This window comes from Dipodomys spectabilis, unplaced genomic scaffold (genome assembly GCF_019054845.1).
Source record: "Dipodomys spectabilis isolate Male_0828 unplaced genomic scaffold, ASM1905484v1 ptg000003l, whole genome shotgun sequence".
NCBI classification, from domain to species: Eukaryota; Metazoa; Chordata; class Mammalia; order Rodentia; family Heteromyidae; genus Dipodomys; species Dipodomys spectabilis.
Window position 1 is genome coordinate 16,126,511 of NW_024870680.1, and position 25,039 is coordinate 16,151,549.

At 43.8% G+C, this 25,039-nt stretch overlaps 1 protein-coding gene across 2 annotated transcripts in view; it reads left to right on the top strand.

Moving 5' to 3' along the window:
- Clpb (caseinolytic mitochondrial matrix peptidase chaperone subunit B) overlaps nucleotides 1-25,039 on the top strand; it is a 130,318-nt gene that overhangs the window by 75,176 nt on the left and 30,103 nt on the right. For both annotated transcript variants that reach the window (XM_042689436.1, XM_042689428.1), the window contains one exon: nucleotides 21,564-21,661. In XM_042689436.1, the coding sequence (XP_042545370.1) occupies nucleotides 21,564-21,661 (98 nt within the window). The remainder of the gene's footprint in view (nucleotides 1-21,563; nucleotides 21,662-25,039) is intronic.

Genomic DNA, 25,039 nt, shown 5'->3' on the forward strand with positions numbered 1-25,039 from the left:
TTAGGTATTTCTCAGTCTAATCTAGTTGTTACTCAAGATTTATCATCACACTTGCTCTATGGATCTGTCAAAGGCTTAGGCACCAAGGAAATGAACTTGATTCAAACATGGCTTTACTCTTAAGCAAATGTCTGTCAAACCAGACATTTAACAAAGAATTATTCTCTAGTGTGATAACTGAGACCTGTAGAAGGTGCTGGGGGATCACTAATAATAGACTGTCAGTCATAGGGCTTGAACTTGGCTTGAGTGTTATCCCTAGACATTCTCAATCAAGGCCAGTACTCTATTACTTTGAGCCACAGCTCCACTTCCGGTTTTCTGGTCTGGCTTCAAACCATGATCCTCAGATTTCAGCCTTCTGAGTGGCCAAGATTACAGGTGTAAGCCATCAATGCCTGGCAAGAATAGACCTGAAGTCTCCAGAGAGAAAGCCTGATGTGAGATGGTGTTGACACTGAGTCTTGAAGAACACATGGAAGTTTCCCAAGTATAAGAAAAATGGGAGGGACAGTGTATTAAAGGCACACAATAAAACAGTACATGAAATACTCCCTAGTTCAAAAAAGCTGGGTTTCCAGGATATGGATGGAAGACTCTGAGGGCAAAAATAGAAAGCAGGAGCTAGTAAGGGAATTCTGTAACAAACTATACTTAGGGAAATTGCACTTTATCCTTTGATGTGAAACCATTACAACTTAGAGGAACAGGACAGGCTTCATGTTTAATGTGAAAGATTTCCAATTTCCATTAAGTAGCTGAATGGACAAGTTGTGGAATGCTCACACAGCAATGGGAGTGAATGAATTCACATTTCACAAGCCATATGTCTGGTCATAGCCAAGCATGGGAGAGTATTTATGCCTGAATTAAAAGTTCAAAGCATGGGGCTAAGAAGGTAGCTCAATGGTAGAGTGTTTGCCTTGCATGCATGAGGCACCACATAAGCAGAAAAAGCCAGAAGTGCTGCTGTGGCTCAAATGGTAAAGCACTAGCCTTGAGCTGAAGAGCTGAGGGACAAGTGCCCAGGCCCAGAGTTCAGGCTCCATGACCCACAAAAAAAAAAAAGTTCAAAGAGACACAACTAGTGAGTGACATAAAAAACCAAGATAATGGTTAAACTTCAAGGGACTATATAATGACAGTGATAGCGTATAAAAGGATGTCCGGGGTGATGTATTACACAGTTATGTGATGTACCCATCTTGTGAAAATTAATGGAGCCGTACTCTTACCTCCTTGGCTGGATATGTCATACTTGTTCTTTCCTTCCCTCCTTAAGATTCTGTGGTTCAAACAATAGCTTTCTCCCTTTGTACTCCCTGTCTGAATGAGCTAAACATTGCTGAAGAAAAACCATACAACCACAGTAACTGGACTTGACATTTGTGATCATAAATTCAAACACTGCCAGCTGCATGATTATGCTAAATGAGTAAAATCACTTTGTTATTTTAGACCATGACAACTTTTTGTGACTTCTTGTCCTCAAATTTCCAGCCTCCCCATCCCAAAGTCCATACTGACATTTTTTATCTTATATTTCATAAAGAAAGGGGCTGCATTTAGAAGAGAACTACCTCGTCCTCCCAATAGCACATTCCCTGCCCTGGCCTGTCTGCATATGTGCCGGGTATGCCAACTTCTTCCCTATCACAGGAAAATCCCTCCAGTCACCCTTCTGCATTGGACTCTTGCTCTTCTTTCCTCTCACTTTCTCAAGGACATTGCTCCTCTTGTGTTCCCATTTACTTATCTTTCCCAGCCTCTTTTTCTTTTCCGTGGAATTTTAAGCCTACTGGCAAAAATATGCCTTAAACTCAATCATGAAAACAAAGCCAAACCAAGTTTCCCTTGGCCTCATATTTACTCCAGCTCTCACCTCATTTTTCTGCATCCCTTAATGGCTAAAATCCTCCTGGGAATGAGAGCTAGACTCAGTCATTCCACTTCTCCAGCCCTTGATCTTTTCTAAATCCCAATATTAACATCAGTAGGATAAGTCTTACCATCATCCACCTATACTAGCTATATATTGTTTTTAGGCCCCAAATTTAAGAAGCGTCCTTGAAGTCCTGTTTCTCCTTAAACTCTGTAGTCATACTCCTACAAGTCCTGGCAGTTTTCCTTCTAAAGTAAATCTACCCTGCTTTTGCCATCTCCATTACTATAGCTCCCATTTTAAGCCACCATCATTTCTCCTGGATCATCACAGCTTTCTAGCTATTCTCCCAATTTACATTTTTGTCCTTTCAATCTACCCTCCAAAAATATTGCCAGTGATCTTTTTAAATCATAAACCATGTCATATTCCTACTTAAGACCTTCCTTTGGCTTGCCATTGGAAAACCACAAAAAAAGGTAAACTCCTTACTCAAGCCCAGAGTCACCTAGACTTCTGCAACCTCATGTCTTTTTACTCTTCCCCTTCCTCACTCTTTTCCAGGAATCCTGGTCCTCCATTGTCTCAGACACACTGAACCCTTCCCATCTTGGGACATTTGCGTTTGGCATGTGTACTGTCTTTGAAATAGTCACTTCATCCTTCAGGTCTCAACTTCTCAGAGAGACCCTCCCTGAGTAGCTCTCCTGCCACTTTCTGTCACATTACCCTATTTTTATTTTCTTCATGTCACTTGCTGTCTGTAAAATGATGATGATTATTTGTTTATATCTTTATCATATCTCTCTCCTTCCAAAGCAGGTGAGGTCTTGTGGGTATAGAGCCCTTGTCTTTATCTTACTGATGATGTATGCTCAGCTTCTAGAAAAGTAATTCACAGCAGCACATGGCAGGTGATTATGGAAGGTAGCTGTTGACATATCAAGGAACTTTCAGAGACTCTTGTCAAGATAGGTAGCAGGCAGTTAGATAAATGGGTCTAAGGTTCAAAGAGAAAGGATTTTAAGTTGAATATTTGATGGTTTTCAGTATCTTAGGGGAATGACTGAGGTCAACTAAGAATGTGTGTTATCTGTGAAATGTTGTCCAGCTAAAGAGACCCAAGGGCCTGAATGATGCATGCATATGCAGAAGAGTCATGCAAGGGATTCCAGGAAAAACTTAGAGTCAAGAAGCAGAGGGGAGCCGGGCACCTGTGGCTCACACCTGTAATCCTAGCTACTCAGGAGGCTGAGATCTGAGGATCGCAGTTCAAAGCCAGCCCGGGCAGGAAAGTCTGTGAAACTCTCCAATAAACTACCAGAAAACCTGAAGTGGCGCTGTAGCTCAAGTGGTAGAGCGCTAGCCTTGAGCTGAAGAGCTAAGGGACAGTGCCCAGGCCCAGAGTTCAAGCCCCGCGACCCACCAAAAAAAAAAAAAAAGAAGCAGAAGGGTGTAGGGTTGGATTGCTTAAGGCAGTGCTTCTGGCACTGTTCATAAAAGATTGCTCTCTTTATTGTTGGTGGTGGCCATAGTGGTTGAATTTGTAACCACAATAAGAATAAACTAAATATGTGCTGGGCACCTGTGGCTCATACTGTAATCCTAGTTACTCAGGAGGCTGAGATCTGAGGATCATGGTTCAAAGCCAGCCATGGCAGGAAAGTCCATAAGACTCTTCTCTCCAATAAACCATCAGAAAATCTGAAGTGGCGCTGTAGCTCAAGTGGTAGAGTGCTAGCCTTGAGCTGAAGAGCTGAGGGACAGTGCCCAGGCCCAGAGTTCAAGCCCTATGACCGACAAAAAACAAAATATTAATTATAGCAAAGTAAAATCTCGGGTTGGTAATGTGGCTCAAGTGGCAGATCACGTGGAAGCTTTGTTCTAGTATCACAAAAGAGGAAGGGAGGAAAGTAGGGAGGGAGAGAAAGTGGAATTTTCAAAAAGCATGCTTCCTTCCCCCCTACCCTCCTGGCTGGTACTAGAACATGAACTCAGGGTTGCTTCTGTGGCTTTTTTGCTCAAGGCTAGCATTCTACCACTTGAGCCACACCTCTACTTCCAGCTTTTTGCTTATTAATTGAATTTAAGTGTTTTCATGAGGTTGGCTTCTAAAAGAGAGTCTCAGATCTCAGCCTCTAAGTAACTAGGATTGTAGGCATTAGCCACCACTGTCCAGCCAGGCCCACATTTGTCACTAGAGTCCATAGATAAAAATAATTCTGATAAAAGTTTATGGAAGGCAGGGCACCAGTGGCTCGCGCCTGTAATCCTAACTACTCAGGAGGCTGAGTTCTGAGGATCAGGGTTCGAAGTTAGCTTGGGAAAGGAAAGACCATGAGACTCTTAATCTCCAATTAACTACCAAAAAACCAGAAGTGGCACTGCGGCTCAAAGTGGTAGAGCATTAGCCTTGAGGTGAAGAGCTGAGGGACAGCACCCAGACGCAGAGTTCAAGACCCACAACCGACCAAAAAAAAAAAAGTTTATGGAATCCAGGCACTGGTGGCTTACACCTGTAATCATACCTACTCAGGAGGCTGAGATCAGAGGATTGTGGTCTAAAGCCAACCCAGACAGGAAACTCAGATATCTCTTCTCCCTAATAAACTACTCAAAAAAGCCAGAAGTAGCATTGTGTCTCATGTGGTAGAACTCTCACCTTGAGCAAAAAGAAGCTCAGAGAGAATACCTAGGCCCGGAGTTCAAGCCCCAAGACCAACTTAAAAAAAAAAAAAATTGCCAGGCACCAATGGCTCACTCCTATAATCCTAGCTACTAAGGAGGCTAAGATTTGAGGATTGCAGTTCAAAGCCAGCCCAGGCAGGAAAGTCGGTGAAACTCTTATCTTCAATAAACTACCAGAAAACCAGGAGTGGCACTGTAGGTCAAGTGGTATAGCACTAGCCTTGAGCTAAAAAGCTGAGGGACAGCGCTCAGGCCCAGAATTCAAGCCCCACAACTGACCCCAAAAAAAAAAATTATGGAAACCCCCAGTTGCTGTATTTATCTCATCAAGGACAGGTAGGAGAGTTCTGTTCACAGACCCTATGTTAAGCATCACTGCTCTGCTGGTGTTCTGGGTAGAAAGGGGAGACAAATGAGCAGTCCATAGACCTTTGCCCTCAAGTACAGTTGGTAGAGAGTCCAGGGCACGTGTGGTCATATAGCATGGCAGAGAGGTCAGAGGCTATAGGCTTCAGGGACTCTGATCTGCCCCAGCTTTGTCACCATCTCACCCTACAGCTCACAGCCCTTCTCTTCCTTCACCTTTCCATCTATAAAATGAAGAGATCATGTTGATGATTGGATTTTAAAGGTGTCTTTTTATTGCTTGAACCTACCTAAAAACTTGGTTCTAGCAGTACAGCTGACTGGGGGATGGTTGGGGAGGGAGTTACTTATGGGCACAAAGCTTCTTTGGAAGTGCTAGAAAAATTGTGTATTCTAAATAGGCAAATGGACATTATCATATATAATTATATCTCAACAATGCTATTGGAAAAAACTATTCTCTGTGTCAGTCAAAACCAGCAAATATGGGCGAACCAGAGGGGCCTCACTGGCCCCATAGCTACTGTGGTAGATAAAATGAGTCCCCCTGTTGTATACATAAGTGTTCTTTTAAAGAAGCTATTAAAAACATACCTATCTGTAAGTTCTCCCTTAACCTTACAGGCCTTTACATTGATTTCCTGTTATTATTTTAAGAAATATTTATTGATGGGCTGGGAAGGTAGCTCAGTGGTAGAGCGCTTGCCTTGCATGCACGAGGCCCTGGGTTCGATTCCTCAGCACCACATAAGCAAAAAGAAAAAAGCCAGAAGTGGCGCTGTGGCTCAAGTGGTAGAGCGCTAGCCTTGAGCTGAAGAGCTGAGGGACAGCGGCCAGGCCCAGAGTTCAGGCCCCACAACTGGACCAAAAAACAAACAAACAAAAAAAAGAAATATTTATTGAATTCCCCATCCTTACAAAGTTTAAAGTTTATGCAGAATCACCTAGGAAAATAGTGACTAAATTATTAGCTAATAATATAAATTCATGCCAGGCGCTGGTGGCTCACAACTGTAATCCTAGTTACTTAGGAGGCTGAGATCTGAGGATTGCAGTTCAAAGCAAGCCCCGGTAGGAAAGTCCGTGAGACACTTATCTCCGATAAACCACTAGAAAACTGGAAGTGGCTCTGTGCCTCAAGTGGTAGAGCACTAGCCTTGAGCTGAAGAGCTGAGGGACAGCCCCAGGCCCAGAGTTCAAACCCCTGACCGACCCCGATTCATTACAGAAGAGAATAGAGTGCTACAAAATGAGAACATGATGTAGTCTGAAGAGCCTAATAGGCATCTTCATGAGCAAATGACATTTTTGTTGAAATCCCAATTGTAGGTATTAGTCTGTCATTTAGCTTGAGTCCTGTGGAGGGCAGATAGTCAGCCAAAGGGTTCCAGCACTCTAGTGGCTACTTTGGGGAATGAAGGTGTTCTGTAACATTTAATTGCAGTCAATGTGGTTGATCAGTTCTAAAGAGCTCAGAATGAGGAAATATCCTTGCTCACCCCTGGGAAAAGTTTATTTCCTCTGTCCCTGTTTCTGTGGACAGAGGAATCACTACAAGGCTGACCTGGATATGAGTGCCTGGTCACCAGAGCCCATGCTCTCCAGAGCCACCTGCCATCCAGGCACTCCCATTTCATCAAGGCCTTAATAGGCTCCAAGCAGTCCTCAATAAGGACTCATGCCTGGCTGGCATCCGGCATGAGCTCATCACCGCCAACAGTGGCAGCTGGCAGCCAAGGCTCCCCTGGGTGAGGAAGAGGTCAGCATGGGCTAGACCAGGTCTGCGTTGAGTCCCATGTTCTCCTCTACCTGCACAGCACCTGGAAACAGTTGAGTAGGACCCCCACTTCCCAAGACAGGATCAGCTGCCGTATGCCAGCTTTCAGGACATGTGCGATTGGGAAGAATAGACAGGAAAGGAGCCACACTGATTGAAGTGCTACAGAATGCCAGCATATGGGCCCATCTAAGCATCAGACTCGGGGAAGAGCCAGCACCAGAGTTCCCTTCCCAAACTGAGGCATGCTGGGCCTAGGTACTGTCCCTTAGCTATTCAGTTCAAGGCTAGCACTTTACCACTTGAGCCACATTGCCACTTCTGGTTTTCTGGTGGTTTATTGGAGACAAGAGTCTCACAGACTTTCCTGCCAGGGCTGGCTTTGAACCATGATCCTCCGATTTCAGCCTCCTGAGTAACTAGGATTATAGGTGTGAGCCCGCAAACACCATTTTGATCCAGAGCTCCTTGCTGGTGCTAGTGTTCTATTTTTCTCAAGAGGGTTTTCACTAATGAGTTCCAAGGGCCTTACCAAATTTGTTGTGGATTTAAGACTGCAGGACAAACCACTTGGATGATAGTACACTGATAGTACACTGTTGAGAATCTCTGATGGCACAATTTCATAGAAGAGGAACTGGCAATAGATTATCAAAGTACACACACACTACCCTCTCATTCAGCAATGCCACCTCTAGAACTTTATTATAGACATACCTCTAATATTACAGAAGTATACATGCAGAGAGGTTATATATGGCAGCATTATTTACAATTGTAGTATCCAAAAAGCTGCAGTGTCCAAGTATTGTCCAGGGGCAGCTCTAAAGTATGCAACTATAAAAATGAGAAAGCAGATCTCTGTAACCAATACAAAATTATTTCCAGTAAATACTACTAAATAAGAAAAATAAATAGTGAAAGAGCACATATATTATGCTACCTCGTGTAGGAAGAAAGGCAGAATAAGAAAGAAAATTTGCTGGGGCTGGGAAGGTGGCTGAGTGGTAGAGCGCTTGCCTTGCATGCATGAGGCCCTGGGTTTGATTCCTCAGCACCACATAAGCAAAAAGAAAAAAGCCGGAAGTGGCGCTGTGGCTCATGTGGTAGAGTGCTAGCCTTGAGCTGAAGAGCTGAGGGACAGCGCCCAGACCCAGAGTTCAGGCCCCAGGACTGACCAAAATAAAAAAAAAAATCAACAATAACAAAAACCCCACAAAAGCTCTGCGCCTGGGCACCACTTCCAGTTTTATTGGATTTATTGGAGATAAAAGTCTCACAGACTTTCCTGCCTGGGATGGCTTTAAACAGTGATCGATCCTCAGATCTCAGGTTCCTGAGTAGCTAGGATTACAGGCATAAGCCACCCGCTTTTAGTTTTGGTAATGGTTGCTTGGTGACTGACTGGGCATAAAGGAAGGAACATAAAGCTGAACCTCACTTGGCAGCAGCTGTCCCTAAGCTCTTCAGCTCAAAGTGAGTGTTCTACCACTTGAGCCACAGCGCCCTTCCAGTTTTCTATGGTTAATTGAAGAAAAGAGTCTCACAGATTTTCCTTGCCTGGGCTGGCTTTAAGTAGCTAGGATTACAGGCATGAGCCACCAGCACCCAGCAGCAGCTTATTTTTTTGTTTTGTTGTGTGTGCATGCCATTGCTGGTTCTGGGGCTTGAATTCATGAGCATGGATGCTGTAGCTGAGCTTTTGTGTTCAAGGATAGCGCTCTACACTTTGAGTCACAGCTTCATTTCCAGCATTTTGGTAGTTAATTGGAAATAAGTCTCATGGTATTCTTGACTGGATAGGCTTCAAACTGTGATCCTCAGATCATGAAGTTCTAATATAGCTCCTGAGTAGCTGTAATTAAAGGCATGAACCACCAGCACCTGGCTAGCTTTAAAAAAAAAAAAAAGTTTTATGATGAAGGTGAATAATTCCTTCACCTTAGATGGGAGGCTGAAAGTAGACAATCAGCAGATAAATGGTTCCTGTGCCCAGAACCATAACCTATAACATTGGATATTATAGTAAAGATATTCCCTCCACACTCTGATTCTCCTATTACTTAGAAGTGCAGTTAATAAAAATATTCCACTGGGTACTATTTTTGTACATGTTATGCACATGTAAACAAGGCTTCCTTGTCCTCTTGAACTTCCAAATATTCCTCCTACTAGTTCAGACTCACCCACTGCTCTGATACCTCTCCCCAAAACTGGCAGCTGGACTTAGCTCTGGGAATAGACATGTGAGTAAAAGCACAAACCATCTCTTGATAATCTGACTTCTCTGGTATGGGCATTAGACTGGGGTTGGTCAGCAGACGCTTAAACATCTGGTGAGCTCAGTCCTTTGGGGTGGTTTGTGTTTTATAGACAACCCATCAAGATTGATTGGCCTCCTAACTGAATTAGCCAGATGTGTGGGCATTGTGTGCCCTGTCCTCCTTGTCCCTCAATGTTGTTAGATGGAAGCAGACATACGATTAGTATGTTTGAAGATGATGCGTTTTTAGTGCATGAACAAAAGCTGCCGCCTTTTGCAGACTGTGCTTCTGTCCCAGACATCAGCAGCATAATTACGACTTCTAAATTCAGCCCAGACCCCAGGCTAGGCTGGCTAGGTCTCAGCTGTCATTTGGGGGAAGGGGGAGGGGAAGTTGTAGAAGCCTAGGAACCCAGGATAGTGTAGTCCACTTTGAACTCTGCTTTATCTAGAGCCTCCCCTCTCCACTGCCACTTGTTCCCAGCTGCTTTCTGCTCACAGAGTCCTCTAGCACCTGTGGGGGTAATTTACTGGATTATGGGAAGAAGGAGGAATGGGCATGACCTTCTGCAAAGCCACAACTTCCAGGAAATACCCAAGATAAAAATGAGCTAAGGATTCTCTCAGTACTATGTGACAGAGTATTATCCATAAAAGAATAGGTTTGTCTTGAGCCAGAGTCCTTAGAGGAGATTTTGCTATTCCTCTCCTTACCTTACTGTTTATGAAGCATATTTGAGCACTCATACTCATACATACTCTCTCTTCCTTAACCACACTGGCTTACATATTTTCCTTAGAACAAACCAGGCATTTTCATGTATCATTAGATCTTCTGTGACATTTTCATACCCAGCCCTCTTCACGCTGTCTTCATACTCATTGTCTGGTGAATGGCACCATCATCATACCCAGCCCTCCTCACACTGTCTTCATACTCATTGTCTGGTGAATGGCACCATCATCTATCATCTTCAAGAAGTACTATTAGGGGCTGGGAAGGTGGCTCAGTGGTAGAGCGCTTGCCTTGCATGCATGAGGCCCTGGGTTCAATTCCTCAGCACCACATAAGCAAAAAGAGAAAAGCCGGAAGTGGCGCTGTGGCTCAAGTGGTAGAGTGCTAGCCTTGAGCTGAAGAGCTGAGGTACAGTGCCCAGGCCCAGAGTTTAGGCCCCACGACTGGACCCAAAAAAAAAAAAAAAAAAAAGAAGTACTGTTAGGCTATTGACATCTCCCTCACTTTCTACCAAGTCCTGTCTGCCTGAGACTTTCCTTTCAATCCTCTCCTCTGTCCCCACTTACCCTAGTTCAGGCTTCATCATTGACTGGGACTACAGTAACAGCCTTCTTGTTGGTGGTCTTACCTCCCAGATCTCCTTCAAACCTATCCCACAAAATTATCACTCCCCTGCTTTAAAGCTTTTAGCAACTCCCAGTGCCTTCAGGATAAGATCAGACATCTCCCTCAGTATGCAGTACCTCTGCATGTAGAAAATTGATACTAAAGCCAGCACTGGTGGCTCATACCTGTAATCCTAGCTACTCAGGAGGCTGAGATCTGAGGATTGTGGTTCAAAGCCAGCCCAGGCAAGAAAGTCCATGAGACTCTTATCTGCCGGAAGTTGCACTGTGGCTCAAGTGGTAGAGGGCTCACCTTGAGCTGAAGAGCTCAGAGACAGCACCCAGGCTCCAAAGTTGAAGCCTCACAACCGACCAAAGAAAAAAAGGGGCTACTAAGTTCTTACCCCAGGGAGTTAAGTATAATTTGTTACAATTTTTCCCTACAATTACTATTATTAAGCATTCCTTCCTGTGGTCAGTGTCACCTGTGTGTCTGTAAAGAGATGGTAGGTGCAGGTAGCCAGGTCCTGCACCTTCTTAGCACACAGAAGACTGGCCAGGTTACTGGCTGTGGAGTGGGTAAAGGTGTCTGAAGAAGAGACATGTAGAGCTTTAATTGTCATCTTTAAAAAATGTAAATCTCGCCGGGCGCTGGTGGCTCACGCCTGTAATCCTAGCTACTCAGGAGGCTGAGATCTGAGGATCGCGGTTCAAAGCCAGCCGGGGCAGGAGAGACCATGAGACTCCTATCTCCAATAAACCACCAGAAAACCGGAAGTGGCGCTGTAGCTCAAGTGGTAGAGCGCTCACCTTGAGCTGAAGAGCTGAGGGACAGCGCCCAGGCCCAGAGTTCAAGCCCCACGACCGACCAAAAAAAAAAAAAATGTAAATCTTTTAGCTTCCTAAAATTACTGAGGGAAAAGAGCATGATATGATTCCCCTCCTATGGGCAAACAAGAAGTTACATAGAATTTACATAAAGGAACTGGATCTTGAAGACTAAGCAGGAGGCTCATAGATGGAGAAGCAGGTAAAGTGTCCCACAGGAGAACAATAACTAGACAGGTTTTAGAGGCAAGAAAGACTCTCTGCTAGGGAATGAGCAGCTCATGACAGACCTCATCTCTCATTCCCACTAGCCATAGGCCTCTTCCTGTGGGCCCATCCAGCTCTGTTCTCAGTCCTGAAGCAACCATCATCTCCCTGCCTCTTGTGGAGATAGGGTAGTAGATGACTCATGAGGGACTGCCTTGCTGAGGGAGACATCTGCACTTGCCTCATGGACACTAGGAGTAGCTAAGGTTTTAAAGCAGGGGAATGACAGTTTTGGAAGAAAAAGATATGCTTGAAGATCCAGGAAGTAGGAAAAGTAGGAAGACAAATAAATAGGTTCACATTATGTTGTGTGGGGATGATTGAATGAATGAATGAATGAATGAATGTTCTTCCCATTGAACTTATTTTTAGGCTTCCTGCAGCCTATGCCAAGAAGAATAGATTTTGTCTCATCACCTAATGCCCAGCTGTAGAGACATGTTCTCTCCCACCCAGTAACAAACTGCCTGGAACTCTTTCTTGGCTCATATTTACAAGAGAATGTGATAAATTCCGTATTGATCCCTCCTGTTCCACTGTAAATTTTGCAAAAGATGATTAAATAGAGCAATAGAGTCTGCAGGCATTGTGGCTCAATATGTTGTGGACTGGTGTATCGACCTCCTCTATCCAAAGGCAGCTAGCGCCTATCCCTGCTGCCCCAGACCAGTAATTAAAATCCTGTGAGACTGGGATTTAAAATCCAATCATATCTCTGAATCAAGCCTTCTAGCCTCCCCATGTGACCAGTGCAATAAGGTAACGGCAGGAGCATGTTTATGTCTGTGCTGAAGCAGTCCCCATAGGGTGGGTAAGAAATGGAGAGTTGGGTAGCCCTGCTGGCTAAATCACTTCACCCTGACACCACAGCCACTTGTAAGACAATCTGTAGGTACATAAACAAGTCCTAGCCAAAGACCAAAACTTGAGCTATAAGAGCAAAATATCATATACAGAAATTCTGTCTCACTTTGCAGTTCAATTCCCATAGCCCATATAATTTGTTAAGAAAATGATTTGGCCTTGATTAAGCTATTTGGGGCCTGTGGCAAACAAATATAAGTGTGAATTTGCTCAAGAACTTTTGGCTATACTAGAGCCAGCCTTTCTTGTGCTGAGACCTGTGATCAAAGTACATGATACTGTTGAAATATATGTGTACATCTCCCTCCTACATCATGAGCTCCCCAAGAGCACACAGTGTCATACTTCCCTTTATATCCCTAGTGCCCTAGTACCATGCCAAACATATAGGAGACTCTCAGCGGGTATCTTTGAATAATAAATAAAAAGCTCTCGCTCTCTCTTTATTTCTCCCTCTCTCTCCCTCATTTCTCTCTCTCTCTCTTCCTCCTTCCTTCTCCCTCCCTCCCTCCCCTTACCCTTTCCCTATCCCTTTCTCTCCCTCCTCTCTTCCTTCCCTCTCCTTTTTTCTCTCCCCTCTCCTTTTTCCTCTCTCTCCCTTTTCCTTTCTCCCTCTCCCTCTTTCCCTCCCTTTTCCTTTTCCCTTTCCCCCTCCCTCCCTTCCCTCTTCTTTTTCCTCTTTTGTGTGTCCACTTGTACTGGGGCTTGAACTCACAGCCTAGGCATTGTCCCTTAGCTCTTTCACTCAAAGCTGGTACCATCTCTTGAACTACAGCTTCACTTCCAGGTTTTTGATAGTTAATTGGAGGCAAACATCTGTGAGAAAGTCTCACAGACTTTCCTGCCCAGGCTGTGACTTCAAACTGTAATCCTCAGATCTCAGCTTCTTGAGTAGCTAGGATTGCAGGTATCAACCACTGGTGCCCAGAGAAACAGTGACTCTTGACAAAAAAAAAAAAAATTATATTTATATATATATATATATATATATATATATATATATATATAAAATAAAGATTTGTAAAGAATGTGTCCATAAGCTGAGCACCAGTGGCTCACGCCTGTAATCCTAGGTACTCAGAAGGCTGAGATCTGAGGATCTCGGTTCAAAGCCAGCCTGGGCAGGAAGGCCGTGAGACTCTTATCTATAATAAACCATTCAGAAAACTGGAAGTGGCCTGGTGGCTCAAGTGGTAGAGTGCTAGCCTTCAGCTGAAGAGCTGAGGGACAGTGCCCAGGACCAGAGTTCAAGCCCCATGACCAATCAAAAAAAGGAATGTGTTTATAGTAAACCTACCAAATAGCCATCCTAGCTGTCCTTTCAGAGTTTTAGCACTTCCAAGGCTAGGAAATTCAACTGTTTCCAGGCTCAGAAAGTCAGCCACCATCTACTTCCATAATCTTTACTAATAAAACATTGGTTGATGTAGAATAGCTCTTCAAGCCTGAAAAATGGCCAGTATGTTCACCTGTGTTAATTTTTCTCCAACCTAAATGAACAGCTTCTTTCTCAGCTTCTTTCTCTACTAAATCCTTTCCTATCCCAATTACATTTCCCAGAACAATCTTTTTCTGTCTTCCAAAACCTATGACTCCCCGCTTTATCTCCCATTTATTTGCATCTAATTTATTTTAGCTCTTAGTGTCAATCTTCCATCAGGTGTATTTGGTACTCTTCCTACCCTAATTACATCTATAGATTTGATGTGTAGGATCTTCCTGTGATAATCATGTCAAAACATCCTGAATATGAGCAAGCCTGTTTACTGCCACCAGAAACTTTCAACATGCCTCTGATCCATCAGTGATTCCACCTCTTTGCATTTTGTTGGTCTGACAGTCACTTAACACTTGACATTCCATAAGTTATTGGCATCCAGCCCACATGTCTTCATCGTGACTGAGACATCCCATCATATGTCTTCTTTTGCCCTAACTGAACCTGATTATCAAACAAGTAATCCTGATAAAGGAAGTTGTCATTACCAGTACTCTTTCTAAGCATTTAGAAAGCATCCTTTCTTAATAATGTCTGATTCTAAAGAATCTGAAAAGTTTGTGATTAGATGAGTGCAGTAGGGCTTCAAAAGAGGAAGTGACCCATAGACCAGAGTAGTGTGGGAAAGTTCCAGGGCAGGGAAAGTGTATTTGGCTTCATAAAACTTAGGGGTCTCAGTGGTAGAGAGAGGCTTAGTACCACTGAAGAGGACCATGGTAGCCCATGTAGTCTAATACCCCTTCCTAGTCAGTGTCAGGAAATGAAAGCCCTGAGTAAAATCACCACAGTCAGTAGAAAGATTTCTATTCTAACTATAATCCTGGGTTCCAGCTCCTTCCTACTCTCACTCCCAGACTCTGCCAGATTTTCTTTCCCCAGGCCTCTCCACTTATCAGGTCTTTTTTTTCAATTGATTGATCAGTTCATTCATTCATTCATTTTTGTAGTCCTGGGAATAGAACTCAGGGTTAATGCTAAATCAACACTGTATCACTGAGCCACATCCCTGTCTCTCTCTTTTTTTTTTTTTTTAATGTTTACTTACATCTTCGTAGCCAATGCTATAGTTTTCTGGTCCCCAGCAACCTCTTGTGGAAGTGAGGTCATCACACCCATCTCCTTGCCCCTTGGCACTTAAAACATGATATTTCATTGTTTCTATCCCATCTGTCTCCTGCCAGTTGGGGTCCCAGAGAGCAAGGCCAAGTTGCTTCTATGTGTGCTCAGTCTCCCGGCCTATAGGCAGTGTGATATGGGTTTTAATGGAATGGCTAAGTGCAACTATGAGTTTCTCTGTTCCCTGAAGGGAATGAACCCATCTGGGACTTCTGAATGCCCTTCCAAAAGATCAGTTACCTGCTTACTAAATAGCAGGTGAGGTGACACCTACTTTGGGCCCTTTCTACAAAGCTATCAGTTTTTGAGAAACTTCCCTGCCTTAGCCTTGGAGCATCTAAGCAAACTGAGAGGGAAAAGATTATTTTTCTCATTTTTATAGTTATCAGGCCTTTGGTAGTACTATATGTTGAGGAAAGCAGTCTAGGCTTCTTTTCAAAAAAAAAATTCAAAACATATGAAAGAGAATAGTATAATAAAATCCCAGCTTTAAATTCCAGCTTTACTGTTCATCTTCTATATGACTATGGGCAAATTATTTCAGCTCTCTGAGCCTCTATTTTCTTTTTATATGGTGAATAATTCAGATACTATATGTAAAAACCTTACACTCAATAAATATTAGCTTGTCTCCATAGTCTTAATTCTTTTGCCAGACTCAGGTCATCTGTAAAATGGAAAATACAATGTTCCTCCTGCTTTTCTTCACCAAATTGGTAAAGATAAAATCATGGGTATGGTCAGTAGAAAATACAATTATAATAAAGTGCCTAGTAAATATTGGTTACAAGGGTGCATTTCTCTAAGTGCACATGTCTGTATGTGTACTTATGTTGAACATGTCAGTAACATGTTTGACAAAAGCTAAGGTTAACAAATCAGGAGACCAGGGCTCTATTCCTACTTCCATCATTTTTCCTGACATGCTATGAGTAGATCTCTTCTCTCTCTCTTAGCATCTGTGAATACACAGGAGAGTCTGACCTGCAAATCTATATAGACTCACTTCAAGGACTAACCTGAGACATGTAGACCAGAACCTGAGCCTGAAGGCCAAAAGGGAATGTGTGGGAGACAAGCAGGAACCCAGAAAGGGGGAGTACTGGTCACTGGGCCTTGAAAGGATCAGATCACACAACAATATGGAGAATGATTGGGACAGGAAGGTGCACAGCTTCTCTGCTATGGTTGTCTTCTCTCTCCTTGGTGAGGAGCTCACCACCAGAAAGAATATATCAGTTCACATTGAGGTCTCTGATCATAGAAAAGATTTCTCTGGTATTAAGCAAAACCTTCTAGTTGGAGGTATTAAACAGGCTGTCAAAATAATGAAAACTCAGGTAAAGATAACAGGAGCTAGCAGTAAAAGCAGAAAAGTGATTGTGAACGCTCTTTAAAAACTCATTGTATGCCTGTACAATTTTTGTAATTTTTTATTTTATTATTAAGTAGTTGTGCAAAGGGGTTTCAATTCCAGAAGTCAAGTTATGAGTGTAGTGCATCTTAGTCAATGGTCACTCCTTCCATCATTCTCCCCATCTTTCCCCTCAAGTTACATAGTTTCATTTTTACATAGTACATTGAAGAGCTCACCTTTAAGGAATTTTCCATTTGGAGCACAAACAATTGTCTCAAATCAAAGGCAAGCACTGTACCAGAGAAGAGCAGTGGGCTCCCTAGGCTGCAGTGGGCCAGGCCTTCTCACCAGCACCCTTCCCACTATGAGTGAGATTCCAGCCAGCCACAGTGGCACCAACCAGCCTTAGCCTCATGACCACCCAACCCTGTCCTACTTTTCTGGCCGATCCCTATTGACAGATCCCCCAGAATCTGAAGGAATTCAAGACAAATGGTTAAGAGGATGGAGTTAATAAAATTTGAAAAATTGAGGCCTGTCACTCCACTAAACTTTTTTCAATACCACTGACAGAAACATATTTCCCCAATGAGTGACCTTCCACAGCTGTAGCAGGCAGGCGCAGCCGCAGCAGTGCTGCCAGGAAGCCAGGCTGCTATTTATCAAATATTATAAGCTGGGACAACTAATCTGAAGCAGGAGAGGAGGGGAGGGGTCCTGTACCACACTGCCTGGGGTGCTCCAGGTGTTTGCCCTGGCCCCAGACAGCCAGTGGGAGGTGACGGATGGCCTGCGATTAGCTCTCCCCACCTCCGTCCAGCCCTCTCACTTGTCCCAGAGGCCTGGCCCTCTCGACCAGCTGCTTGGCCCGAAGAGGCCCTGGGTGGGAGGCAAAGGGAGGTCAGTCTAGGGCATGGGCCATCCTGATGCCCCTGGAGAGGGCAGCCGGGTGAGGCCCAACGTGGTTATTTATTGGAGTGTAATGGTTTGTGGCCGTTGGTCCTGGAGGTGAAATCGATCAGTGGTAGAAGTCAGGTTCTATCAATTATTACAGCAATTAGTCAAGTCACAGCAAGGGTGTTGGGGTGGGGGAGTAATATTGGATGGACATTATCCATGGTGCCCCTGCCTCAGCCATCCTTAAGTGGGGGCAGACTGCTGCCCCGGGGCTACAGAACCTTGGAGACCCCCCAGCCAACTTCACCCTGTGAGCCACCTGACCTGAGAGCCTCTTGGGCTGGACCCAGGCCCAGCACTGCTATAAAAGGAAGCCCCTACTCTGGCTGGCCCAGGTGCAGAGATGTCCTACCTGTCCCCATCCCATCCTTTATGAGAAGTGACATGACTCCTGCTAGAAATTACTCAGTGGCCAATGTTTATAGCACACATTTTTCATTCTGTAAGCAAATATAGATCACTGACAGCACTTGTTTGAAGCAGCTAATCTCACCCTCCGTTCGTTCTTCCCCCGTCAACTTCTCTCACCTTCTTCCCCCCGCACCCCTCATTTTCCTCTCCTCTTGTGTATTTCTCCTCCCTTCTTTCTGGTGCTTTATTTCCCTTCCAGAAATCTCTTCCTAATCTCACTTTTCACATAGCACCTATCTACTAGCAAGGCTCTTCTTGAAGCTACCTGAGAAAGGAGAAGTCTTTTCGCTACTGTATGGCTTCCTCTGCACCAGTTGTGCAGAGGAGCTTTGTGAGGAGGCAGTGTGCTCTTTGGCACTGGCCTCTTTGCTCTTACACACCGACCACAATGCCTAACACCCAAAGTAGGTTTGGGCTATCAAGGGCCATACCAGATGAATAAGCCCCTGAGTATTGTATTCTTTCTCACCCCTCTCCCCAAACACAAAGCTGTCGGTCCCTCCTTCAGCACACTCATCATCCTTGGCCTGTGTCATGGTTGTGTCCTCATTAGCTCCTGAAGAACTGGCATTGTGCTCTGCTTGAGCTCTAGGGAGACTTTAACCCTAAAGAAAGAAAGAGCCTGCAAAAGAGACTAAAGCAGTGGTAACAGAAGACTAGAGGAGACCCCCCCCCCCCAAAAAAAAAAAAAAACGGTTTTACAGAACTCTAAGGAGAGAGTAGCCACAGTATCATTTGTCACAGAGTAGTCAGTACATATAAAAATGAAAACTTCATTGCCCTTGCTGGTCCCCATCCACATACAGAGAGCCCTGTGATATTAACTGTCCAGTAAGCCAGTAAGATTTGAAGGAATGAGTCTCCATGAGCCTCTGAATTTGTGTGTGTGTGTGTGTGTGTGTGTGTGTGTGTGTGTGTGTGTGTGTGTGTGTGTGTGTGTACGTGCACTTACACAGCATGCATGTGTGTATGCCAATCCTGGGGCTTGGATTCAAGGCCTGGGAACTATTCCTGCGCTTTACCACTTGAGCCACAGCTCCACTTCTGGCTCTTTTGGTGGTTAACTGGAGATAAGAATCTCATGTCCTGTGGGGTTGGGGGGGTGGGTGAGAATTGGGGGGGGGCAGGGGGGAGGATGGGAAGGGGAAACAAAGGAGGAGGCTACAATGCTTGATAAGAAATGTACTCATTATCTTGCCCATGTAATTGTAACCCCTCTGTACAGTATTTTCACAATAAAATATATATATATATATATATATATATATATAGTCAAAAAAAAAAAAAAATCTCATGTACTTTCCTGACCAGGCTGGCTTCAAACTGTTATCCTCAGATCTCAGCCTCAGTAGCTCAGATTACAAGTATGAGCCACCAGCACCCATCCATTGAGCTTCTGAATTCTTTTTTTTTTTTTTTTTTTATTGTAAAGATACTATACAGAGGGTTACAGTTACATGAGTAAGGTAATGAGTGCACTTCCTATTGAGCATTGTTACCCCCTGCTTCTGAATTCTTAAAAGACTCTATAACTTGTCAGCAGTTTAAAAATTTATATTTATATGTGCTCTGTCTGTCTATATATGCTGAATTCCTAGCATAAACTTCAAGAATAAAAATAACTTTTTGCTGGGCACTGGTGGCTCATGCCTGTAATCCTAGCTACTCAGGAAGCTGAGATCTGAGGATCGCGATTCACAGCCAACCCGGACAGGAAAGTCCATGAGACTCTTATCTCCAGTTAACCACCAGAATACCAGAAGTGCTGTGGCTCAAGTGGTAGAGTGCTTGCCTGGAGCTGAAGAGCTGAGGGACAGCTCCCAGCCATGAATATCTTCATAATGATAATTTTTGTATGTAATATTTTAGTATTTTATACTAATTCCTGATAGAAAATAGGATCATAGCTTGTTAGAGGTAGCTCATGCTCATAATCTTAGCCTCTCAGAAGGCTAAGATCTGGGGATCCAGGTTCAAAGTCAGCTTGGGTAAACAGCAAAAAGGCAGAATTAGAGGCATGGTTCAAGAACCCACTTGTCTTGGAAGGCAACTAGAGCAAGAGCTGAGTTCAAGCACCAGTGGAACACACAGGATGGGAGGTGGGGAAGGGAAGGAAGAAGAGAGAGAAAATAAAATAGGACCATAGTGGGCTGGGAAGGTGGCTCAGTGGTAGAGCACTTGCCTTGCATGCTCGAGGCCCTGGGTTCGATTCCTCAGCACCACATAAGAAAAAAGCCAGAAGTGGTGCTGTGGCTCAAGTAGTAGAGTGCTAGCCTTGAGCTGAAGAGCTGAGGGACAGCGCCCAGGCCCAGAATTCAGACCCCACGACCGGGCCCCCCAAAAAATAAAACTAAATAAAAAAATAAAATAGAATCATATATGAAAACCTTTTGAATTATACTTCCTACTCTGTACCTCTTTCCCCTCCTCTCATACCATGGGAGTTTATTAAGTTCACAGGGTTTTGTTTTGTTTTTTATTTTTTAAAAAGAGAGACTTTTAGTAAGAAGATTTTGTGTGTGTGTGTGTGTGTGTGCGCGCGTGTGTGTGTGCGCGTGCGTGCGCGTGTGTGTGTGTGCGCGCGTGCGCGCGCTCCTTGTGTGTGTGCTACTACCATAATGTTTTTGTTACTGTGACTCTGTTGTATAATTTGAAGTTTAGTTCTGTGATTCCTCCAGCATTGCTCATTTTTCGTCAGGATGGCTTTTGCTGTCTCAAGTCTTCTGTGTGAATTTTAGGATTGATTTTTCTGTTTTTGCAAAGAATTGGAATTTTGTGGGGATTGCTTTAAATCTGTAGATAGCTTTCTGTAATACTGCCATTTTCATAATATTGTTTCTGTGTGAACATGGGAAATCTTTCCATCTTCTGGAACCATCTTCAGTTTCTTTTTCCAGTATCTTATAGTTTTTATTGTAGACATTTTTTACCTCCTAAGTTTATTCCTGGGGTATTTGTTTTTTGTTTTTGATTCTTTTGTGACTGGATTGCATTCTTGATTTCTCAGCCTGCTTACTTATGGTACATAGAAAAACTGCTGTTATTTTTATATGGCCCTAGGGCTTGAGCTCAAGGCCTGGGCAAAGTTCTGAGCTTTTTTGCTCAAGGTTAGGGCTCTACCACTTGAGCTATAGTTCTACTTCCAGTTCCACTTTCGTGATTAATTACAGATAGAGTCTCAGGGACTTTATTGCCTGGGCTGTCTTGGAATCATGATCCTCAGATCCTCCTGAGTAGCAGGGATTACAGGCATGAGCCACTGGTACTCTACAAAACAACTGATTTTTGTATGTTAATTTTGTATTCTGCTACTTTGCCAAAAGAATTGTTTTAACCTCTTCTTTTCCTTATACTCAAAAGTTCTCTGTGCTGTAGTCATAGGAACTAAAGGTTAGAGCATGTTTCTGCTCACATAAACACACCAGTAGAGCCAGGTTGTTATGATTCACACCCCTTTCTCAAGGGCTCATCTGACCTCCAATAGCAAGAAATACTCCTAGACAGAAAACATGAAAGGAAAGACAGCACCAAAGGGCAGAAAAGCAAAGGCCTTTTCCCTGCAATTTGGGATAATCTTTGATACATATAAAGGAACCTTTATATATGGCTTAATCAATGAGTAATCATCTGTATGCAGATGTGTTGGATATACACATAAATTTGTGTTTGATATATGTTTGGCTTTCTTGTTGGCATGTTCAGTTGTGTGCATTTGAGTATTGCAACATGTCTATATGTGTGTAACATGTCTCTGCATGAGAAGTATGTGTGCACGTGTAGAAGTCCCCATTATCCTGTCCTCTGTCACAGAGGGCTGAGAATCCTCCTTTGAGAGTAGTTTAACACATTTTTCCTGCCATTCTGCCATATCCTAAGTTTATATGGCTACTCCTCAAGCTAAAATCCTTCATAGAACCACTTGAGCATTTGCCTTTCTTCTCCTGCCAGGAGCTAACCCAGTGCAGAGGAATGAAATGGGACATACTCCTATGGATTATGCCCGAGAAGGGGAGGTGATGAAGCTTCTGAAGACTTCTGAGTCCAAGGTAAGTCTTAGAGAAAGGTGGAAAGAATCCGTCATTTTACTTAAAAAAAAATTTTTTTCTGGTACCAGGGTTTGAACTCAAAGCCTGGTGCTTGCCCAGCTTGCACTTACTGCTTCCAAGAATTAACCTCAGGGCTGGCATGTAGCTCAGTGGCAAAGCGCTTACCTAGCAAGTGCAACGTCCTGGGTTCGATCCCCCGTACCAAAAAAGAAAAATCGAAAAAAAAAACGCAGTTAAAAAAAGAAAGTTGATTTTGGGCTGGGAAGGTGGCTCAGTGGTAGAGCGCTTGCCTTGCATGCTCGAGTTCCTGGGTTCGATTCCTCGGCACCATATAAGCAAAAAGAAAAAAGCTGGAAGTGGTGCTGTGGCTCAGTTGGTAGAGCGCTAGCTTTGAGCTGAAGAGCTAAGGGACAGCGCCCAGGCCCAGAGTTCAGGCCCCATGACCGGACCCCCCCCCCCCCCAAAAAAAAAAAAGAATTAACCTCAAATTCAGTTTTGAGGTTATGACCTCCAAGTTCTTTTCAGAGAAGGGAAATTAGCCAGATGAAATCTTGAGTACAGGTATTCCCCAAGCCTCATGTACCTGCAGCTTCATCAAGCATCCTTTCCCATCATCAGTCTTTCAGAACCAGTCCTTTACCTTCCCCTCCACACATACTCTAGAGCCTGGTACAGCATCTGAGCCAAAAATATATCCATCTTAATTTGATCTTTGCTACTAGACTTTTGAATTTCCTGAAAGCAATTCTACTTCTCCCCATCACAGAGCTGTTACTCAGAACTAATGAGCATAATTCAAGAACTAGAATCACAAATCATAGATCTGGCAGGCACCTGAGAAGTCATCAGGTCTAGTGATGCAAAGTCTTAGGAAAAGCACAAATAATCAGAAGGAAAATGAACTGTCTAGACAGGGCCCTTTTCTAAGAGGACCCCCCCATAGTGGGCATGAGTTTTAAGTCTTTGAAATTCAAATAAACTGACTTGTTTTAATGCTGAGAAAGCTGGAATTTGGGGGTGTGATACGGCTTATACTTTAGCCCCAGACTGAGTTAACATCAAAACTATGGCTTGACCACAAGGTCATGAAGTAGGTTTGATAGCAGTACTGGGCCTGGCTTCTGACCCTCAGTCTTACTCCCCTGGAGTCTCTTGTCCACAAATTGGCTGATGTACCTTGAGAGGATTCAGCATGGCAGATCCCACCTAGTGGCAAATATTTTCTCTAACTTGAACTAGAATACTTGGCTCACTGGACTAAGACAGATGCAGGTAGAGTTCTGATCTCAGCTAGTATGAACTTATGAACCATTGTCCTCATTGAAACTCTGTAAAGTAACATTGAACTAAATGGTTCAGTTCAGTGTGTGATTGTGTGATTGCTATTAGGGTCAAGGGGTTGGCTTCGCTCGTAAGCACTTAGGATCCTAACTGGCAGTGCCAACTTCATCCCTAGAATGTTGCTGATGTTTGCCAGCAGGAAAGGAACGTTCCAAAGAGCTTTAAATCTACAGTCAAACACTCAGTCTGGAAGCTGACTTTTTTTTTTTTTTTTTGGTGTATTTCTCACTCAACATCTTCACTCACAGCAGGTGCTCTACCACTTGAGCCACACCTCCACTTCCAGCATTGTGCTGGTTTAATTGGAGATATGTCACTTGGATTTGTTTGCTGGGGTTGGATTTTGAACCTTGACCCTCATATCTCAGCCTCCTGAGTAACTAGGCTTGTAAGCATGAGCAACCTGGGCACAGCTCAGTGGCTAGAACCAATCCCATGATCCCCTCAACCACAAGGGCCATGATCATGTAATTTGCTGCCATTATTTGTTGCAATAAATGGAGTTAGAAAGGGTCACTAGTTTTTCACAGCCTTTCTACAAGGGAGTAGGGGGAGATACCAGAAGGAGCTACTAAGTTCCAAGAGTCAAGTGCTTCCTTCCCTTTGTTCAGACTGTCTCCCGAAGAGCAGCCCTGAATGTTGCCCAGGGTCTGGTGTACCGGGAAGAAATCCCTAGAAGTTTCAAACTGCCTCAGGGACTGCTACTGACTCATGCTGGACTTAGTTCAGAATTCCCATAGTTTGTCAGATGGTGCAACATAGGGCCAGTGCAGGTGAAGGGGTTACTAAGGCTTATGTAAAGAGTGAACAAGGTACTCTCCTGTATAGCCTGACCCTTCTGGAGCACTGAGAGCAACAGCCTGCTCTAGGTAGACCAGACCTCTTAAAATCTGAGGAGGGCAGTAGGGAAGCAAAAGGAACTGTGCCATGAGAAAAAGCTGAAGGCAACAAGGCATCTGACAAAGAGAGGAGAGTCTCACGTAGGTTCAGTAATGGCTCTGGGTAAGGGGACAGGTACATCCACCTGCAACGCTGAAACAAGGTCAGGCTTATTCTTGTAGGGCAACTGCAGGGAGGGGCTCTCTATCAGAAATAATATTCCACCCAGTGTCACCTGTACTCTGGATCCTTTCTGCCAGTTGGAGACTTTTGAAAGTCCAAGTGTCCCCTGAGCATCTTATCTCCACTTCATTGCTCTGTTCCCATTTACCACCCTCAGCTCTCCCTAGGTCTTTCTAGCATCCGATAGCATCCACTTCTAGTCTGTATTGTTGATGATGGTGCTTCCCCACCAAGCTGCACAAACGTCTTGGAGGCTGATTCTTGTAGGGAGAACGTTGTTTTACATCTGGATTCTCTCTCCTTCTGCCACTTACTACAAAGCAGCTGCCCCTCTTGAAGGTTAGTTCATGCGTCTGTAACCATGACTCAGGCTTGGAGGGCCCTAAGGCTCCAGCCTCAGGCCTTCCTCTCTTGACTGTGTCTACGCATTAGTTCCTTCTGCTCTGATCTGGCTTGCCTTACAACCCTGTGCTCCCCTTACTACCCAGCTCAGCCCCTCCTCCACCCTGACTTTCAATTAATTCTCTAGTCAAATTCTGTTCGTAGTAGAAAGTTTGAATATTAGCATCATATGTAATCCATCAAGATTTAGGAATAGAGAAAAGTAAGATGTAGAAAATTAAATAATACAGTTTAAACACAGAATTAAATAATGAGGTCTGTGTGCCAGGTGGAAAGAAAACAGATGAGTAAAATATTCCAGGAGCTCACAATCTGATGGCAAGATGGGCACGTTTATTAGGATGCCACTGGTGATCAGGGGTATAACTTAGCAAGGAAGGCTTCCTGGAGGAGATGTCAACTTAACCCACTCTCAAGTAAAAGCAGTATTTAACCCACTCAATTAAAAACATTCTAGTCCTAAGTACCTAGACATACCACTATTAATGTTTTTATTTATAATACTAAGTACTACTAATTTTGTACCACTAGGTACTGTGCAAGGTGCTCTAAGACATTTTTCAGTCCATGAAG